Here is a 19,990-nt window from a genome sequence, read left to right on the forward strand (position 1 = left end):
AGAACCAAGGAGCCAATTTAGATTGGCATCGGGTCAGAGGCCCCAACGGCACAACGCGGTCCAAAGCTCCGGCGGCCGCACTCTCCCAGGCGGCCACCTGCTCTTCAGTCGAGTCATGTGCCAGAGTCTCAGGAAACGGCCCAAGCTCCATCAGGAACCTTTCGGGGTCCATCAGGCGCCTGGGACGGAACCATCTGGTCGGTTCTGTCTCCTGCGGTGGGGGAAAGTGGTAGGAAAGTCCAAGTGGAGGAGTGAATGATCTGTCCATGACAAGGGTTTGATATCTAGGTCCTCTCTACCAAGATCATTCAACCACTGACCAGAGACAAAAATCAAGTCCAGAGTGTGTCCCCCTATGTGAGTGGGGCCTTGAACTAACTGGGTCAGGTCCATGGCCGTCATGGAAGCCATGAACTCCCGAGCCGCCTCAGATGCCTCACCTGCAGATGGAAGGTTGATATCCCCCATGACAATAAGTCTGGGGGTATCAACCGCCACCCTGGCAATGACGTCGAGTAGCTCGGGCAGAGTCACTGCCACGTGGCAGGGAGCCAGGTACGTAGTCAGCAAACCCATCTGCACCCAACGGCCCCACTTCACAAAAAGGGACTCACATCTGGCTATCTGAGGAACAGTGGTCTCCCTCGGACAAAGACTTTCCCTAATAATCACCGCCACTCCTCCACCCCTCCCCTGGGCCCTTGGCTGATGAAATGCACAGAAACCTGGTGGGCACATTTCAACGAGGGGGACCCCCCCTCTTGGCCCAACCAGGTCTCCGTAATACCTGCCAGGTCCGCACCACCCTCCAAAATAAGATCACAAATGAGGGTGGCTTTATTAACAACCGACCTGGCATTACATAACATCAGCCACGGACCCAGGGCTTGAGGCTCTGTGCAACCCCGGACACAAGTCGTGCATTGGGGGCCAGAGTGCACAATTGCTCATAAACAGCGTGCACGCACCCCCGGAACATGATATGGCCCCCTGCGCCCGTCATATCTGCCCCTCCCACTCATTATTTCAATTGCACTGCCCTTCCTATCACCCTCCTGCTCCCTGGTCAAATTTCTTTCCACGACTCCTCCGCTGCGTCCAATCGACCCATCACCCTGCTTGGTGGCTATATGGACCCCCACAGGTCCATCTTTATAACCCTTCCCCTCCTCCCGGGTCCCCTTAAAATTTTCATTAAAAATTTTGCTAAAAAACCCCTCAACCCCCTCTTCGCAGCATGCCATCTCTCGGGGTTCCAAAGCCCGTCATCAAGATAGGCCCTCGATAATGTGGAGGGCCAGGCCTGCGAGAGGGGGGAGTCTCACAGCGCTAGGTTGGCTTTTAAAAGCAGCATCTGAACCAAGGTCGGGAAAGGAGGGCCAGTATTATGTTAAGTGAATCATTGCATTTGTTAAATTAGTAACACGGTTGTTAAATGAATCTGGATTCCCCATTGATTTTGCTTGTTCAGAAGATCGCAAAAGGGTCATAAATATGAACTAGTTGCCAAGTATCTGAATTTTGATCATGTGAACATGAGGATGCTGCAACAGTTGTAAGCAGGGGTGAAATGCTCCCGGTTCTGACTGGCTCAGGCGAGTAGGTAGCGATGGCGGTGGGCAGTTCGGAGAACTGGTAGCAAAAATCCCTTTCCCCCCCCCAGCCTCCAGCTTGCTTACCTTCACTCTTCGGACTGAATCCTGAGCCGCTGGTTGCAACGCCTGCCTTGCTTCGCTTGCTGTAATCCCTGCAATCCATTACATGAGCAAGCAACTGAATCTCCCTGCCTGCAATCAAGCTCATCGGTCAGCAGCTCTATCTGCCTGCCTGTCTGCCTGTAAGTTTTTTTCCCCTTTGGGAGCTTTAAAAAAAATAGTTAATTGGGGTTTTTTTTAGTTGTTCTTTTTTTAGACCTAGCCATTTAAAGTTTAGGAAGTTTTAAATTTAGCTGCTTTTATATAAAAATAAAAATAAAATAAAATAAAATAATATTTGTGCAGCTTTCTGAGATTTTGTGTATTTCTGTAGTGTTTCACTCTAACTACACAAACACACAAAATCTCACAAAGCTGTATGTGGAATTTTGTATGTGTAAAGTGTGAAAGTTGGTTTTTTGGACTTTTTGTGGCTGTGTGAGGTTCCTGCTTGTTTCAGGGGCCATTTTGGGTCTAGCACAGCTGCTTTTACATTGTGGGTGAGCCAGTTGTGTTGTGTTGTGTTTTGTTTTGTTGGTTAAAAAAGGGCAAAGAAGTGATGTCGACTTGGCCACGCCCACCAGACAAAGAAGTCACGCCTACCCAGTCACCTGACCACCAATCCACACCCACTAATTAAGCCACCCACAGAACCGGTAGCGAAAATTTTTAGATTTCACCCCTGGTTGTAAGTGTCAAAAATTGTCATAAGTAACTTTTCTCAGTGCCATTGTAACTTTGAACGGTCACTAAATGAACTGTTCAAAGTCGAGAATTATCTGTACTGTCAACTGATTTAATAAAACAGGGATGAGAAACTCCTGTTTTTAGTCTTCAGAACTCTCAAGTTGATGGCTAAAAATGGAAGTCAATTTCTTGTCATTTTTAGAAAGAAATGGATACAGATAGTCTTTGCTTACTGACTGAAATTATGACAGGCTTTCTCCAAAAGAATTACTTACAACATTGTGTCTGCAGTTCTGAATACTGCATACCTATCCATGATCGCTTGACTGTATTTTGAGCAATTAGTAATCAGTTTTCATTTACAGCTGGTTGCAGCATTCCAGGATGACATGATTACAATTTATAACTTTGCTAATTGCCAGCAAAAAATATCCATAGGAATGTATTGACTCACCTAATGACTGTGGAATTCATTTAATGACCACTGAATTCACTTAACAATATGGCATTTATTTAATGACCACTGAAAATTAAGTTGTAAAATTGGGTCTGGTCATGTTGGTGCCTGTACATAGCTATCATGACTTATGATGGAAATTTTGGGCACCATTATGGTCATAAGTTGATATTATTTGTATTGAAAACTGCAATACAAAAGCATTAAAATAGGCATTTTTACTTTATAAGGCACAACAATCCACAGTCTCTCCAAAACCCTAGCCCTACTTATTCTGCATTCTTCAATCCTCATCCAAACCTTAATTCCCAATTATCAAATGACTGCCCACTTATGCTATACAATTATTGATAATCAAGGCAGCTTCTCAGTATGAAAATGAATATAATCATTTATTTATTAAATTTATTTGCTATTAGGTTACTCTGGGCAGCTAACAACAATAAAACATAAAATTATTAAAAATGTATATAATTATGGCATCATGATGGCATCTTTTATACCTTCTTGGGGCATTTTAGTAGGGAATGTTTAAAAAAAGGCAAACATCAAAATTATGTCCTTTTTAAAGATGTTGCACATCCAATGCATGCAGAAGAAGGGTAGTTTCAATTGCATGATTTTGGTATCATCTTGATTCCTTCTACAGATGCTCTGCAGGGTGAGAATGAATAACTGTGCAATATTGACTGTACCTTCAGCAAGTTAATAGCTAGTGTTCTACTTTAAATGTACCTTTGGAGTGAACATATATCTCAGTCCATTAGTAGCTCCATGAAGTGTTAAGACTCTGATCAAATATATGATAAGGACTATATAAGGTAATATAGCTGTTACATAAACAACCTGCAAAAAAAATGGTACATTTATTAGAAGTGCAAATATTCCTGTAGCTGAGAATTAATATTTTACCTCTAAATGAGTTTCAAGAATATTATTATTTAGCATTCTTTAGCATTATTAGCCTGGAGGAACATTGTCCATGGGGTTGCAATGGGTCAGACATGACTTCATGACTAACAACAACAATAAACATTATTACACTATTATTTAGCATATTTAGCATTTAGGTTAAATTCCAAATGGTGACTATATGTATACCAATACTGAACTTTTAGCGATGACCTTCAATCAATAAAATAAATACTTCCATGTTATGTAATATTATTTGGAATGGCCATAATTTAAGCTCTTCCTTCTTATGAAAAATAAATAAATTACAGGCTTTAATAGGCTTATATAGGTAATTCCCAACTTACAACCACAATTGAGCCCCAAAGTTCCATTGCTAACCAAGACTGTTAAGTGAATTTTGCCCCATTTTATGATCTTTCTTGCAACAGTTAAGTGAATCACTGCAGTTAAGTTAGTAACACAATTATTAAGTGAATCTGGCTTCCCCATTGACTTTACTTGTCAGAAGGTCACAAAAGGTGATCACATAACCCCAGGACACTGCAACCATCATAAATACATGCCAGTTGCCAAGTGTCCAAATTTTAATCACGTGACCTTGAGGATACTGCAATGATTGCAACTGTGAAAAATGAACATGTCACTTTTTTCAGAACCGTTGTGACTTCGAAGTCACTAAAAAATGGTTATGTCGAGGACTATCTGTAGTTGTCTAAAAATTGTAATATTCTAATAGTCATTGAAATATCATTTAGTAGGGCAAGTTTTCAAATCTTTCTATGACAATGTTTAAGGTTGTTTCAGTTCAGAATTTGTTTCATGTACATGCATATATGTGCAACTATGCACATGCATCCACTGCCTATTTCATTTCAACTATACACATTTTTACTCATATGTTTATAAAAATCCTTCTGTTAACATGAACTTTTATGATAGAGAAATTCACAGAGCTCAGAGCCCATTTCTCTGTTAAAAAGTCATCACACTATAAAGTAAAAAGTCTTTACTCATACAACTAATTCCCTGGCAAAATTAAATCCCAAATTATTTTAAAAGGTTTTCAGGATTGTTTTTCTTGGCTCCCGTTATATTTATGAAATGCCAATATGTTCAAACCCAGTACATTTCTTACCTTGCCAGTATATTCTGTTCCACGCAGAATACACAGATAGACCACTAGCCAGGCAAGGATGAGACAAGCTGCTTGCTCCCATTGGATGCTTCCACTTTCCTCAATGGATGGAGAAATATTGAGGGTTTTCCTGTACCAAAAGTACTGAGTGGGTGTTGCTTTCTCACATTCTTCCTCATAGTTTGTGTGGTTAATATTCAGTGGACAGCTTGCCCATGGCAAAGGATCCTTTAAGGATGAATCACACATTAAACCCCTATAGATAATTCCCAATACTGCCAGACAGTCCAAATAAAAAGGTTGCAATGCATTGGGTTTAATCCCCAATGAGAGAAATCACCCACAACAATTTTCAGGCCAGAACTGATAGTATTGTAAATACTTAACAATTTCAAGAGCAGGAAGTATTGTACAAAGAGCCAGTTAATTGAAGGGGCATAAAGAAAATGCTATGAGTTTGAACCACTACCTTTAGAAGAAGCATTTGAACATTCACTCTGACAGTGGGCAATCTGCTGCTTGGTTTACTTCATTCTTGTTTGCAATAAAGATTCCTATGTACCCATGCTGTTCCTGGGAGAAATGATTCCTATGTACCCATGCTGTTCCTTTTGCCAGATCCTAGCCATGTAAAGTGTAGAATTTTGACAATAATTTACTGCCAAATCTTGGGAAGACAAGCTGGCATCTATGTATAATTATATCTATAATTATAATACTTAAAATTAAGCAACAGAAAACTATTTGACAAATTGGAGAGCTACTCCTATTCAGTGACAAGCATACTATGTTACATGAACATGGACCTAAGAAAACTGAAATATTTCTGGAGCATAATACAGTGGTTTGAGTTTTTTTTTAAAATTGTGCATCATGGTTAAGAGGAGATATTCAGGCAGGATTTGGGGGGACAATTTGTATGGAAATCTATGAATTATTAATGAAGCTTTGAGAGATTAACATATTGAGTACTTAAGAAGAATCTTATTGGTCCCAGACCAGTGGTGGGTTGCCCCCGGTTCAGACTGGTTCACAAGAACAGGTAGTAAAACTGGTGGAAGGCCCTGCCCACCGCCCCGGATGTCATCATCAGCGATCTGCACATGAGCAGAAGTAAGGCGTGCACGCAAGCAAAGCAAGGCGCGCACACGAGAGTGAAGCAAGGTGCGCATGCGCAATCCCATTGCGAACCGGTAGTAAAGGTAAGTAGAACCCACCCCTGTCCCAGACCTTTCTAAATCTATTCAACTTTGCTACATTTATTTTTAAATTTATTTGCCGCTCATCTTAGAGGCTCTTAGAGGCTTACAACATGAAAAACTTTATAAACATTAGAAATGTCCATTTTACAACAGCAGATTAAAAACTTTAACAATCATAAAGACAAGATGGCAAAGAAGGGCGCCAGACATATGGGATGGGGAGGTGGCACTGAACTTAGTCAACCATCTCCAGTATGAAGCTCCACCCATGGGATCCTAAGCTGTTTGGCAGAGCAGGTCTTCAGGCTCTTGTGGAAAGTCAGGAAGGTGGGAGCCAGTCTCACCTCCAGGGGTAAGGTGTTCCAGAGTGTAGGAGCCATGGCAGAGAAGGCTCTTCTCCTGGATCCTACCAGACAAAATTCCTTGGCTAACAGGATCTGCAGTATGCCCCCCTTTGCTGGTGCTGGTAGGGCAAGCCAATCTCATTGGGTGAGACAGTTCCTCAAGTAGCCTGGAGCCATGCCATGCATGGCTTTAAAGGTTATGACTAAAACCTTGAACTGCACCCAAAAGCAGACTGGCAACCAGTACAGCGTGTCAAGCAGTGGTGTAACATGGTGTAACATCCTCTCTAGGGGTCCAAAGAATTGCGCACAGCATCACATTCTGCACCAGCTGTAGCTTCCAAATGCTCTTCAAGGGTAGCACCATGTAAAATGCATTGCAATAGTCCAGATGTGAGATGACTAGGCCTGAATGACTGAGTGCAGGGATTCTTGATCCAAGAAAGGCCGCAATTGGTGCCCAAAACAAAGTTTTGCAAGGTCTCTCCAAGCCGCTCTTTTGTTTTATCTTTGATTATATGTGTGCCACATGTCCCATGAGGTTTTGTATTGTTCCCAATGTTTTCAATACTTGCCAGAGAAAATAAGTACAAAAAGGAGGACTAGATTGTTATACATTTGAGGAGCCTTGGTGTTCTCTGAACTTGGTTGCTTGTAGACATTTCATTACTCAAGAGGTAACATCTAAAGATATGAATACAACATTTTGCCATTAATTGACCATGTTGTAAGAGCTGTGACATATTTGTTGTTGTCCTACAGAGAAAAGGATTTGTTGTTTTCAAAAGCTAGTTCTTTTCTATTAAGCTAATGACAGTAGCTTAAAAATTTATTAACCATTGATGATACTACCTAGTTGAATAATAAAATGTTTACAAACAAACAAACAAGCTCAGAGAGCATCAAGGAATTCATAGCTTAGCCATTTTGTTATAAGTTTGCTAATAATATTCAGTTCTGTAATCACAATATTCCAAGGAATTGTTATGAATTATTATTTAAGTCAAAAATGGCCAGCATAACTATACATGAATTGACATTGGTTGTTTTACTCTACTAGAATCTCTGTCTCTAATAGCATTCATAAACTATATGGAAAATGGTGAAATATGCTGAAAAAGGCATTCTTCCTCAGCTGTAAAGTAAATGGAGTTCTTTCACATGCAGAAGAGATACTATTTTATACCACGTGAACTTATACCCTGTACTGGAACAAGCAAAAGTAAACATAAACATTTTATTCTACATCCAAGCAATTAAACTGAACAGGAATGCATTTTTATGATAATGCTCTGAATTTCTAAAACACACACACACAATCTTAATCGATATTGCTATTGCACAGCAAAGTGAGAGGTCACGACTGTTATTACAGGGAAGCTTTTTGTTTGGTCATATATTCCCATTTCATCTTAGTGCACTCTGAACAACCCAAGTCCAAGAAATATTATGCAATTAGAATTCTTGTGTAGAGCATCATAAAATGTTGCCATAAACCTATCAGTAAAATCCAATATATGATTTCAGGGAGAGATTATTTTGTTTAATTGCAAAACATATTTATTTCACTGTTATTTCAGACAGCACTGGTTATGCATTACACGGGCAGATGTTGCATACCAGATATTTGGTGTCTCCTAAAACCAATCCAATGTCAATGGAGCTCTGTATCTTGTAACCAGAGAGGTAAGATATGCTCACAACAGCCTAAAGTGGTCTGCAAGAGCTGGATAGATTCCCCAACCCAGATCAAGTCAGTAACCACATATTCAGCTAATTTTGCTAGAACCAGTGCCATCTGCAACAAACCACAATGACATCAAACATGAGGTTGTGTGCAATGATTCTATCATGCAAATGCCACAATTATGTACCTGCATCACAATATCTGCTACAAGTAGGTAACTCACAGAATTTGTATGATGGTATCATCATATATGTGTTATTGATAATTGTCCCATCTTTGTCCCTTGTGAAGACATAGCTATATCACATTCATGGCAAAAATTGTGCCAGTAAAAGATGGACAATAATTCTTTAAAAGTGAAATACAACATAAAGCTGCCTCAGTTGTGGGCTGAGGAGGCATAACATAAAATAATTATTGCTAACTGCAGTATGTTTATGCCACGGTGAGGAATATGAAAAGAAGCCATACAACTGATAGGTGAGTCACCTGGTGTTCCAACACTCATGCACATTTGTTCAGCCTTGTCCCATCTCACATTAGAGGAAATAATTGCTGGTCATGTTCACAAAAACGGGATGTTAGTAGGAGAGGAAATGACACTGAGGGACTCCACCAGGTAAGATTCTGTCTCATCATAGAACAGGAAGGTTAGCCACAAAGACAGTCAATTTTATGTTGGCTTACTAAAGGACTGATGAATAGACATGAAACCAGTTGCTGGCTTTGCTGATCAGAATTCAGCAAATGCTTAGCGCATTGTAAGCCGCCCTGAGTCTCCGGAGAAGGGCGGCATATAAATCAAATTAAAAAAAAAAAGAAAGAAAGAAAAGGAGGAGAAGTCAGTATTTACCTTCAGGTGTCAGGCATTTTAAATAAGCAGCATTTTCACACTATAGAGTTCTCTCATACAACATATTTTTGCATAGCTGGGAGCACACTAAAGTGGCAAAACTGCATTTGAGAACTGGATATAAGATATTTATTCCAATCCATTCTCCCCACCTCCTTTCTCTCTCCCTCTCTCTCTCTTATCACTGCAGTTTCTGGTGTCTATAGGAGATGGAACATATACACATTCAACCTGTTCAGTCACAGCATCCTAGCAGAAAGGAAGATAACTGACACATCAGTGAAGACATTGTTTGACCCACCTGAAATGAATGGAAAAGATACCAAAATGCCCAGCCATTTATAACATTGTAGTACATGGAGAGGAAAAACGACACAACAACACTGGCAATTCCTGAAAACAAGAAAAATATGTCAGGCAAATGGAATTAATTGATTGTTGTTACCACCCCCTCAGAAAGAATCAACAGAAGTATGGATGCTTTGAAAACAATGTCAGAGTTTTTTAAAGTCTCTGTACAACCCTGAAAAAGATGTTACTGACTTAAGAATTGCTTTAATAAATTAACTGCTTAAAACAGCTTATATTTGTACAGCTCATGTAGAACCCTTAAAAAAAATCAATGGTTGCTTTAATTAGCAGCCCAGATGTAGTGCTTACACTCCTGTGAAGTTTTGATACAGTCACATAAATAGAACACCCAGAGTGAATGATAGGCCATTAAAACAGTAGGTTCTTTTCTATCATTCTATTTTCTGGGTTTTATTGCAAATTTTGGTAGCTATTAGCTACTGACAAACAAGAGGAGATTTAGTAAAAGTTTGAAATAGTGAGGAAATGGAAGAGGGAAGCACTTTCATTAGAGAAGAGGTACAGGATCCTTCCTGTAGGAAATGACAAAAAAACCCTAAACATTTTTCAAGGGAATGGAATGGAATAGTTGGAATCTTGAACAAAGAGCTTTTCACATTGCAACAATTAATTGCCAAATGAAATCAAATGAATCCTCTTTATTTTTTTCCAGCAAATCAATAATTTCTGTAAAATAGTACCGTTCTTTCATGGATGAGTTGACCTGGCCATAAGCATCTCATTCAACCCCTTGTGGGTTGTGTTATATAATATTAGAAGGCTGGTAGCTTAGGCAGGAAACAGCATTCTAGAGATAAGAAAGTTGTACCTAACCTTAATCCCTCCTCTTCATAATTTATACTGTTATAGTCAGGTAGCTCAATTGCTTGGCTTAGCCTGTCTTACCTGGATTGACTTTAGATTTGCAATTTGACAGGATGAAAATTGTCCATGTAGATTTTTTTTTTAAGAAAAAAGCTTTGTTTGTCCTTCCTTTCATCAAAGCTTGCGATGAAAAAGTGAGAACAGATCAGGGGTGAAATGCTACCTGTTCAGACCAGTTCTCCTGAACCGGTAGTAAAAAATGCTACTAGTTTGGATGAACCGGTATTTCTGATGATCAGCTGCCTGATGATCAGCTGTGATGCACGATTTATATTAGCTAGAATTGTCAGATTTCCTGCTTTCTAGCTAATCTAAATCACGTGGCACAGCAGATTCCCCCCCCCCCGCTGTTCTACTTACATTTGCAAACTTGGAAGGCTTCAAAATGTTCCTTTTTTAGCGCTGCGCGGTTGTGCCTCAGGCAAAGAGTGCAGTCGGTAACAGATTCATAGAACCAGTAGCAGACTTCAGAGGATTTCACCACTGGAACAGATGTCTACAAGCTTATTACAGCTAGACCTCATCTTACAACCACAATAGAGCCCAAAATTTATGTTGTTAAGTAAGACATTTGTTAAGTGAATTTTGCCCCATTTTATGATCTTTCTTGTCACAGTTGTTAAGTGAATCATTGCAGTTGTTAATTTAGTAACAAGTTTATGAAGTGAATCTGGCTTTGCCATTGACTTCGCTTATCAGAAAGTCACAACAGGTGATCACATGACCCTAGGACACTGGCACAGTCCTAAATACGAATCAGTTGCCAAGCATCCAAATTTTGATCATCTGGCTATGGAGATGCTGCAATGGGTTTCACAACAACTGTGAAAATCAGTCATAATCCACTTTTTTCAGTGCTGTTGTAACTTTAAACTGTCACTAAATGAACAGGTTGTAAGTTGAGGACTACCTGTAGAATCCATAGACAAAACAATGGATCTCTAGCAAGATCTATATTAAAAACCAATTCTTATCTCTTGTTCTTTAAACAAGAAAGGCAAGCAATAGATGGACAAGAACCTACCAACTCCACAGAGGTAAGGACTTATAGCATTCCATGTGCCAATGCTCCCTTGGTGCATAAGTTGTCCCACTGCCAATTCCAAGAATAACAATGGCATTCCTTCCACAACTAACATAATCAAGTATGGGATTAAAAATCCACCTGCAAGAGAAACAAAAGCATATATAGATCACAATCAACAATCTAGAATTTAGCTATAAGCTTTACATAAGTGCTTAATAATGTAGTGTTTTTTCCAACTTGACCATTTTAATATGCATGGGCTTCAACTCCCAGTTGAAGTATGCTTGCCAACATATTTCTCATTACTTAAAGATAACTATTTGATTGGCCAAATGAATGCTGAAAATTTCTATAAAACTTGTTTCAACAAATTTCTCCAGAAAATACAAGGCTAAACAATAAAAAACACCAGAACATAGTTCCTGACTTTGATAGCAAGAACTTTCTCCATAATGAATGAATGGAATGAGAATTATATGTTTCAGAATTAGTCTATACCAGTGATGGCTAACCTTTTTGCCATCGCGTGCCAAAAGCGGGAGGGAGTGTGGAGAGGTTGCATGCGCGCACGTGCCCACACCCATAATTCAATGCCGCCCTGCACCCTGCTCCCCTGTGCATGTGCACATGACCCCCCTGCACTCTCCCCGCTTTTGGCATGTGATGGCCCGGTGGGCCCAGTAGGCCCATTTTTCGCCCTCCCCAGGCTCCAGAGGCTTTCATGGAGCCTGGGGAGGGCAAAAACAGCTTTCCCCCCTGGAGGCCCCCCGGAGCCCCCGCCGGAGGCCAGAAACAGCCGGGAAGGCCCAAAAACCAGCTGGCCGGTGCGCACATGCACACTGGGGCTGAGCTAGGGCAACACTTGTGTGCCCACAGATATGGCTCTGTGTGCCACCTGTGGCACACGTGTCAAAGGTTCACCATCACAGGTCTATACTATATTCTCAATATAATTTTTTTAAAAAAAAACTATGCTAAATCAGAATTTTCATAGTCATGCTTGAAAGAATAAAGTACTCTTGGTTCATATGCTAAGCCAAAACCAAGCAACCACTGAGCATCATGTGCGAGTCTAATCACAGAAATGGAATCACATATCTCCATGGCCACTTCTATTCATTCTGAACTACATTGTTTCCAAAATGCATATCATGATGTTATAGCAGTACAGGTGTTGCTCTTTCACACTTGCACCTCAACATCTCTGTATGAATATTTTTTTAAAAAACCTATGTTGTGAGGCACATTTTTTCACTTGTGCCCCTTACCCTCCTTCACTTGACTATTCTTCGACTTTGTGTTATAATATCTAATTGCTAGGTACATTCCACAAACATTAGGATGTGTGTCCATCCAGAAAGAAAACCTAACAACTTCAGATTGATTCACTTTTGGGGAAATGGATTTAGGCATGCAGATTATAGCATACAATATAATAGTATATGAAACTGCTTAAAACAAGTCCCAGTGGGGATTTTTCTTAGGAAACAATTGTTTCTAAATAGAAAGGATTTGCCTGGTTGTTTATTTCTTGCTCTATCTTCCTTTTTCTACAATTGGAGCTTGATAATTAGCCTACAGACTGGCTGTGTTTGCCAGAATAATTTTCTGTAAATCACATCTAGATGATTAAGTAGAATCTTTCAAACAGTTCAGATAGAGTGATAGTTAAAGTATAACCAATTGTTATAAAAACATTAAATTAAATTATAACCAAGGAAAGTGAGAAAAGATCAAGAGTACATAAACACCCAGGTTTTGGTCTAGTGGTTAAAGTGCTGGCCAAGAAACCAAAAGATGTGAAATCTGGTCTGGCCCTAGGCACGTAAGTTGGATGGATATTTGGGCAATTTAGGATCAGTCATCTCTCTCAGTCCAATCCACCTCTCAGAATTGAAGATAATAGGAGGAGGAAATAGTACTATCGATATGTATGTTCTACATCTTGAGTTACAGAGTAAGCTAAAAAAATAAAATAGAGCCAAAACAGATAAACAGAAATAAATATTTCGTAACTGAAATCAATAGAACATATATAATTACTGTGTTTTCCCCAAAATAAGACCCTGTCTTATATTTTTTGAGCCCTGAAACACTTGGCCCAGTGGTGAGATTCTACGGGTTCACACCGTTTCGGTAGAACCGGTTGTTAAGTAGTTAAGCAATTCGGAGAACCAGTTAGAAGAAATCTCCTTTTGTTTTTTTCCACTTTACAGGGTTAATCCTGTAAGGAATTAATACATTCTGGTGTTGTTTCCTAGCCTAATCTTTATTACCCTGCTTACAGAAACTGCCTTTCCATTAACCCTTATTACATTCTTGGCAGTACGCCTAGACTTACTGTTGTTTCCAGTTCCGGAGCTTCTCGGAAGTGTGGGTTGTTTTTTTTTTTGCTTGACTTTCTTAAAGGGAAAGTATTATTTTAAGCTTTTTATTCTGCTGTTGGAAGGAAATACTCCCCTGTTGGAGTTCTTCCAGCCAGGGTGCAATGATCAGCACTTTGAAGAAATAATTGAGTAATGAAGCAGAAGCTTTTAAAGACAAGGAACCAAGATGAGTGGCATTCAGCAAGGCTTATTGGCTAGCTAGAAAGATTCAAACATGAGTTTACATACCCTTTCTGACTTTTGGTCTAAAACTGCTTTTTGGTGAAGTTTAATTCTATGCTTGGTGATGTTTAATCCTGTATTTAGTGATGAGATAATTTTCCCTATTCAGCTTGTTTGGAAGGAAAAATGTTAATCTCTGCTCCTGAAAAAGAAGCAGCTTCGGAAATCTGACTAGTTCCGGTGTCTATTTGTTCTGGTAATTGGTTTAACAAGCAACAGATACTCTCATTGGCTTCATTCTGGAGAGCTTAAATGACCTCTCTGCTAAAGGATTTCACTTTATGAGCAAGAGGTGACTGCTGATAGTTATCATTGCATTTTAACTATTTTAATTCCTCAAGGTGCTCTGCCACCCTGCCTGATTTGTAACTCCAGTTTGCAAGTATTTCTAATCTAATGATTGGTATTTAGGGCAGCCTTTTGCAAGCAAAGAAGCTTTTTGTATTTTTGTACAGGTAATCCTTGACTTACAACAGTTACAATGGCACTGAAAAAAGTGACTTATGACAGTTTTTCATACTTACGACCATTGCAGCAAACTGTCATTAGGGCAGAGAAGCAATGCCACATGATCACCTGGCCACGCCCAGCTGGTCACATGAAGCACTACAGATGTGAAATGAGTGACACGGTTGTTATGAATGCTGCAACGGGCATAAATGTGAGGATGGTCATAAGTGCGAGGACCAGTCAAAAGGGCAAGGACTTGTCAGAAATCACTTTTTTCAGCCCTCTGGGTAGTCCCTATGTGCATATGAACTACTCAGAGGGCTGAAAAAGTTATTTTTGACAGGTCCGTGCACTTTTGAGTGGTCCTCACACTTACGGCTGTCCTCACATTTTACGTTTTGCACCCTATCTTGTCACCGTGGTGAAGAGAAGCAGTTGTGAAATGAGTGACATGGTTGTTAAGAATGCTGCAACTGGCATAAATGTGAGGATGGTCATAAGTGTTAGGACTGGTCAAAAGTGCGAGGACCAGTCAGAAATGACTTTTTTCAGCTCTCTGAGTAGTCCCGAAGCACATAGCCACAGCCACCCAGTCACATGACCCGCTAGCCACGCCCATCCGGTCACATGACCACCAAGCCACACCCCCAAATAAACCACGCCCACAGAACCAGTTGTTAAAAAAAATGAATCCCACCACTGACTTGGCCTTATTGTCATGCACTCAAAAGCCTGATTGGGCTTATTATCAGGGGATGTCTTATTTTGGGGGAAACAGCATAGGATTGAGCTATGAGATTGTCTGTCCATCATCCATCCATCCCTCCATCCCTCCATCCATCCATCCATCCTTCCTGCCTCTGTTCCCCCTCCTTCGCTTTGGGGTACTTAGCAAGCGCTAGTCTACAGATTTTTTTTCTAAACTCCAATCTTTAGTTTGGAAAAATGCCTAAAACTGCCAAATGGTATTAATCACAGGGTATCATTTAAGTAAAAACATCTTGAGTAAGTTATCTTTTGGCTTTGAAATGCCAAACTTCTACTATTGAAGAAAGGCTAATGATAAAAACATGTGATGTATTATGGCTAATTCTCATTCACAATTCATTCATATCTATTTGTGGTAATGTTTATCCTAATATTTATTTATATTAAATACCAACTAATTGTCCAGCCTATATCATTCTAATATTAATACAATTAACATATAATCATGATATATCTATAATTCTTTTTCTCCCCTTAACTATTATCTCTTATCCACATCCCCTTCTTTAGTTCTACCTTTTTTTGACTTGTCTCCCCTGTTTTCCTCTTAAATCTTTTATTCCATCTACTTCAAAGTTTATATTCTGAATTCATAATTTAATTTTTTTCTCCTTGCCCTGTCTTTTCCTACTGTTTAATTTGGAAGCTTTCTGCTCTAAATCCTATCGTTTCCCTCCAAACCTCTTCCCATTCCTCCCATTTCTTTTTAAAATCTTTTAAAATATTTTCTCCCTGTTTTAATTTATCAATTCTTATTAATTTTAATAGTGTCTCCTCCTTGTTATCTTCTTTTTGCTGGTTTCTCAGTTCTATTTCCCGTTCTGTTCCAGCTGATGATTCCATTCTTTCCTTCTTATCCTGGTCTTTACTCCTTGTCTCAACAAGGTAACAGAGGGGAGGGTGGACGAAAAGGGAAGCTCCATGGGTTTTTTTAAATGGGCAGAGGCTTCCCATTTTGATCCTCTGGAGAGGAAAATATCGGGAGAGGTTGGGGAATGAGAAAAAAAGCTTTGAAAAAAAAGACCTTTCGTTAGTTTACACTTTGCAGCCTAAGATCACAGAAGTTTGTTTGAGTGTGGGGGGGGGGGGCGGCATGCATCTTCTGGCATTGTGAGGGGGAGAGGGCGGAAGCAGAGCTTGGCATCAGGAATGGAGGCAACAGAGGGGAGGGTGGACAAAAAGGGAAGGTCCCCAGGGTTTTTTTTTTTTTTTTAATGGGCAGAGGCTTCTCATTTTGATCTTCTTCCCCTGTCGTTGCTGTGACAATGGAGAGGAAAACATCAGACTTCGGGCTGAGAAAAACAAGCATTTAAAAAAAAAAGAACTTTTGTTAGTTTGCACTTTGCAGCCTACCGTCATAGAAGTTTCTTTGAGGGTGGGGGTGGGGCAGAGGGAGGTGTCTCACTCATTGCAGCCTGCAAGCTAATGGAAGCTCTTTTTTGAAATGCTTGTTTTTCTCACCCCAGCCTCTCCCTATCTTTTCCTCTTTCACAGTGCTGAGCTGCAAGGGGCACACACACACACACGAGTCTGGGAGATGTGAGCTAAAAACCATGCTGAAGCAATGATGGGGGAAGGGTCAAACTAGGAAATCTCTGTCAGGAGCCTTTGGCAGTTTAAAAAAAAGAAAGGGAAAGAAAGGGGTGTAGGAAGTTAGCACCCACCCCTTTCCTGGAAGAGTGAAATATTTTAGGAAATATGAAAAAGGCAGAATATTATATTTCCCAGGATGAGAAATATGAGAAGCATATTTTACAGACAAAGCAGCTCCCACCTTCCTGCCCCCCACCCTTTGTCAATGGGCCATTAAGGCCTGGGCCAGTCTATTCTACATAACAAAGATCTGCCTCCTTCAGGCAGAGCCATAGTAGGAATTGCCAAAGATAGGATTAGCCCTCTACACAATAGCAGCAGAAACTCACCACATGTGACCTGGGAAGCACATGTGACCATCAGCCAGCAAGGCCCCCACCCCCTGGGAGTCTGACAACCAATCAGGATACTCTTTCGGGGCCCCAAGAAATGTAGAGCCAGAGAGAGCATCAAAACCCGTGGACTCGCTGTATTCCTCCCTTTTCTGTTCAGGAACTCAAGCCATGTGATCCTGTCCACCATTAAACCATCTTTCCAAGCAGTCTCCATGTTTCCAGTGTCTGTTTCCCCACTTGGAGCAGAACCCAGAAGGATGTTTCTTCCAACAGGGGGAAGGAAGGAAGGAAGGAGATTATAATGAGAGGGAGTCGGATTCTGAGGGAAGTCCTGCTTTAGCACTTGGCCACCAGCAACCCTGCTGTCCTTTCGCCATCCCCTTGTCCCCTCCCCCTGACCTCTCCTGGTGGTCTCCCATCCTATTGCTGAGGATGCTTTGGTTTCAAAACCGGGTCTCCTTGCATGGAGAGGGAGTGGGCCTCCCCCTGACCCACCATGAGCAATGTGCCCAAGGAGAGCGAGAACAGCAGCAGTAGCCTTGAGGAGACAGTAAGCAAGCCGGGCGCCCTCTTGGAGGCTGAGCTGTGGGGTCCAGTGCCCTGGAAGCTTGAGTGCCAGGCTGGGCATTTTCCCTCTGCTGCCCAGGGCTCTTGGCAGCCTGCGCTGCTGTACGGGGGTCCTTTGTCTGGCCTGAGAGGGACGGTGGTTGCCCCCCTTCTTTGTGGCAGCCCCTCAAAAGCCTGTTTTGTGACCTGATTATCACACTCTTGGGCAAAGCATATGAGCCATTTCCTCCTTTCAGTGACCCTAGAAAGTACATCTGTAGTATGTAGATGCAGATAATAAAGTTGAAAAAAGGTGAACAACATTTTTACAGAACTATAGATATGTTGAGGCCGGGCGTGGCTGGGAGGGGAGGGGCCGGGAGAGGCGCCCCTCAATGTCAGTGATGTTGAGTTGGCCACACCCACCCAGTCACATGACCCCCAGCCATGCCCCCCAGTCACATGACCAACAAGCCACACCCACAGAACCTAGTGTTTAAAAATGTGAATCCCACCACTGCTTATGGATAATTGGCTAGAAAAATTGATGGAATTATCTTTGTTTCCACTTGGAAACCATTTCTGGACTTTGTGCTTGAGATGGAAAAGAATTAAATGCTGACTTTGAGTTTTGCTGATTAAATAGGTTTGGTGTTATAAAAATGGCTAATATATATTACTGTGTAAAAATAAAAAGTTGAGACTATATTATTATCTTATTCTACTATGATAAAAGTCAAAAGTCAATGTTTTCTTTCTTTTTCCTCTTTTTCCCTACACCTTCTCTTTTCCTTTTCATCTCATACTTTCTCACTATTTTCACTTTTTATTGTATTTTATATATTGATAAACTATTTAAAAAGTTCACTGTTAATTTTTACCTGGTCTTTCTCATGAACTTCACATACATACATACATATACATCAGGGGTGAAATCCAACAGGTTCTGGAGAACCGGTAGTGGAAATTTTGAGCAGTTCAGAGAACCGGTAGCAGAAATTTTGAGTAGTTCGGAGAACCAGCAAATACCATCTCTGGCTGGCCCCAGAGTGGGGAGGGAATGAAGATTTTGCAGTATCCTTCCCCTGAAGTGGGGTGGGAATGGGGATTTTGCAGTATCCTTCCCCTGCCACGCCCACCAGGCCACACCACACCTACCAAATCACACCCACAGAACCAATATTAAAAAAATTTGGATTTCACCACTGATATACATACATACATAATACAGTAACATATATACTAAATATAAATCACTATGTCCTGGGAAGAAATAATGTTTTAGCATTGTGGTTAGGAACACAATGTTGCCTATGCAGGGATGCTGGCTTGAAAATCTAAAAGATTATGGAAGATGTCAAGCTGCTACAATTTAAAGGGATGGAAGCTGAACATTCTTTTCCAGCTCAAATGTTTATCCAATCTGGGGAATAATATGAAACAATGAAAAAACAAAACTTTTATTTAAGGTGGATTTTTCTAAATCCCTTAGGTTTTATGTGGTTCAAGAAACTTTGCTGGTACAGTATTTTAACTGAAAAATCTTAAATCCTGGAAAGTTCCAGCAAATTAAATGCTATTAAATGCCTAGATCAGATGTACGTCACTTTGTATCATGTGACCCAAACATCTTCTTTGGCATGTACTAGCCTTCCTGCCTCAACTGGTTAATTAACTATGATCATAACTTTTTAAAAAGAATGATTTATGATCCAAGCCTTGAAATCCTCTTTGATTAAATCAAACATAGTTTTTAAATTTAGCTTTCTCAGGTTTTCTTTATATTTTTAAAACCAAAATATTTATGTAAATATCTATGATTTGGTGTTTAATCTCCAGGATTAGCAAGGCAGTCTATAAAAACAAGTGATGAAGCTGAAGTAAATGCTCAGCATAACCCATTTTATTCAGGGAATTATTTTCATGGCCTCCTGTCTGGGCCTCTGGTAACAGGCATTTTGTGCAGGGAAACTTCCTCTTTGAAGGATATTCTTACTGATGTCCAGAAGCAAAAAACTATTGGATTAAAGTTAAAACATGATTGGAAGAAATGATACAACATATAGATTTAAAACCTGAACTGTTCCTATTGGGTATCCTACCAGAGAAATTTAGAAAAGAAAATATATATTTGATTATTCACATAATAACTGCAGTGAGGATAGTATTTGCGCAAAGATGGAAAGCAGAGAAAATCCCTACAGAGGGTGAAGTAATTAAGAAAATATTGGATTGTGCAGAAATGAATAGATCGACTTTGACAATCAAAGAAAGAGAGGACTCTGAATATTTTAAGATATGGAGACAATTTTACCATTAGTTAGAGAAGAACTATATATAGGGTAATGTTGTAATGAAACATGGGAAGAAGAAAGAGGAGAGAGAGATAAATGTATTAATAGCAAAATAAGAAATGTGGGAGAAATGTTATAATAAATGAAATGATATTATG

At 40.2% G+C, this 19,990-nt stretch overlaps 1 protein-coding gene across 3 annotated transcripts in view; it reads right to left on the reverse strand.

The window, feature by feature from the left end:
• The window catches only part of SLC6A20 (solute carrier family 6 member 20), a 61,981-nt gene that overhangs the window by 39,402 nt on the left and 2,589 nt on the right, over window positions 1-19,990 (reverse strand). For all 3 annotated transcript variants that reach the window (XM_060685925.2, XM_060685927.2, XM_060685926.2), the window contains exons 2-5: window positions 11,235-11,375; window positions 9,276-9,367; window positions 4,889-5,116; window positions 3,574-3,684 (exon numbers count right to left, since the gene is read on the reverse strand). In XM_060685925.2, the coding sequence (XP_060541908.1) occupies window positions 3,574-3,684; window positions 4,889-5,116; window positions 9,276-9,367; window positions 11,235-11,375 (572 nt within the window). The remainder of the gene's footprint in view (window positions 1-3,573; window positions 3,685-4,888; window positions 5,117-9,275; window positions 9,368-11,234; window positions 11,376-19,990) is intronic.

Source organism: Pantherophis guttatus, chromosome 4 (genome assembly GCF_059756535.1).
Source record: "Pantherophis guttatus breed Tessera chromosome 4, ASM5975653v1, whole genome shotgun sequence".
Lineage (NCBI taxonomy): Eukaryota > Metazoa > Chordata > Lepidosauria > Squamata > Colubridae > Pantherophis > Pantherophis guttatus.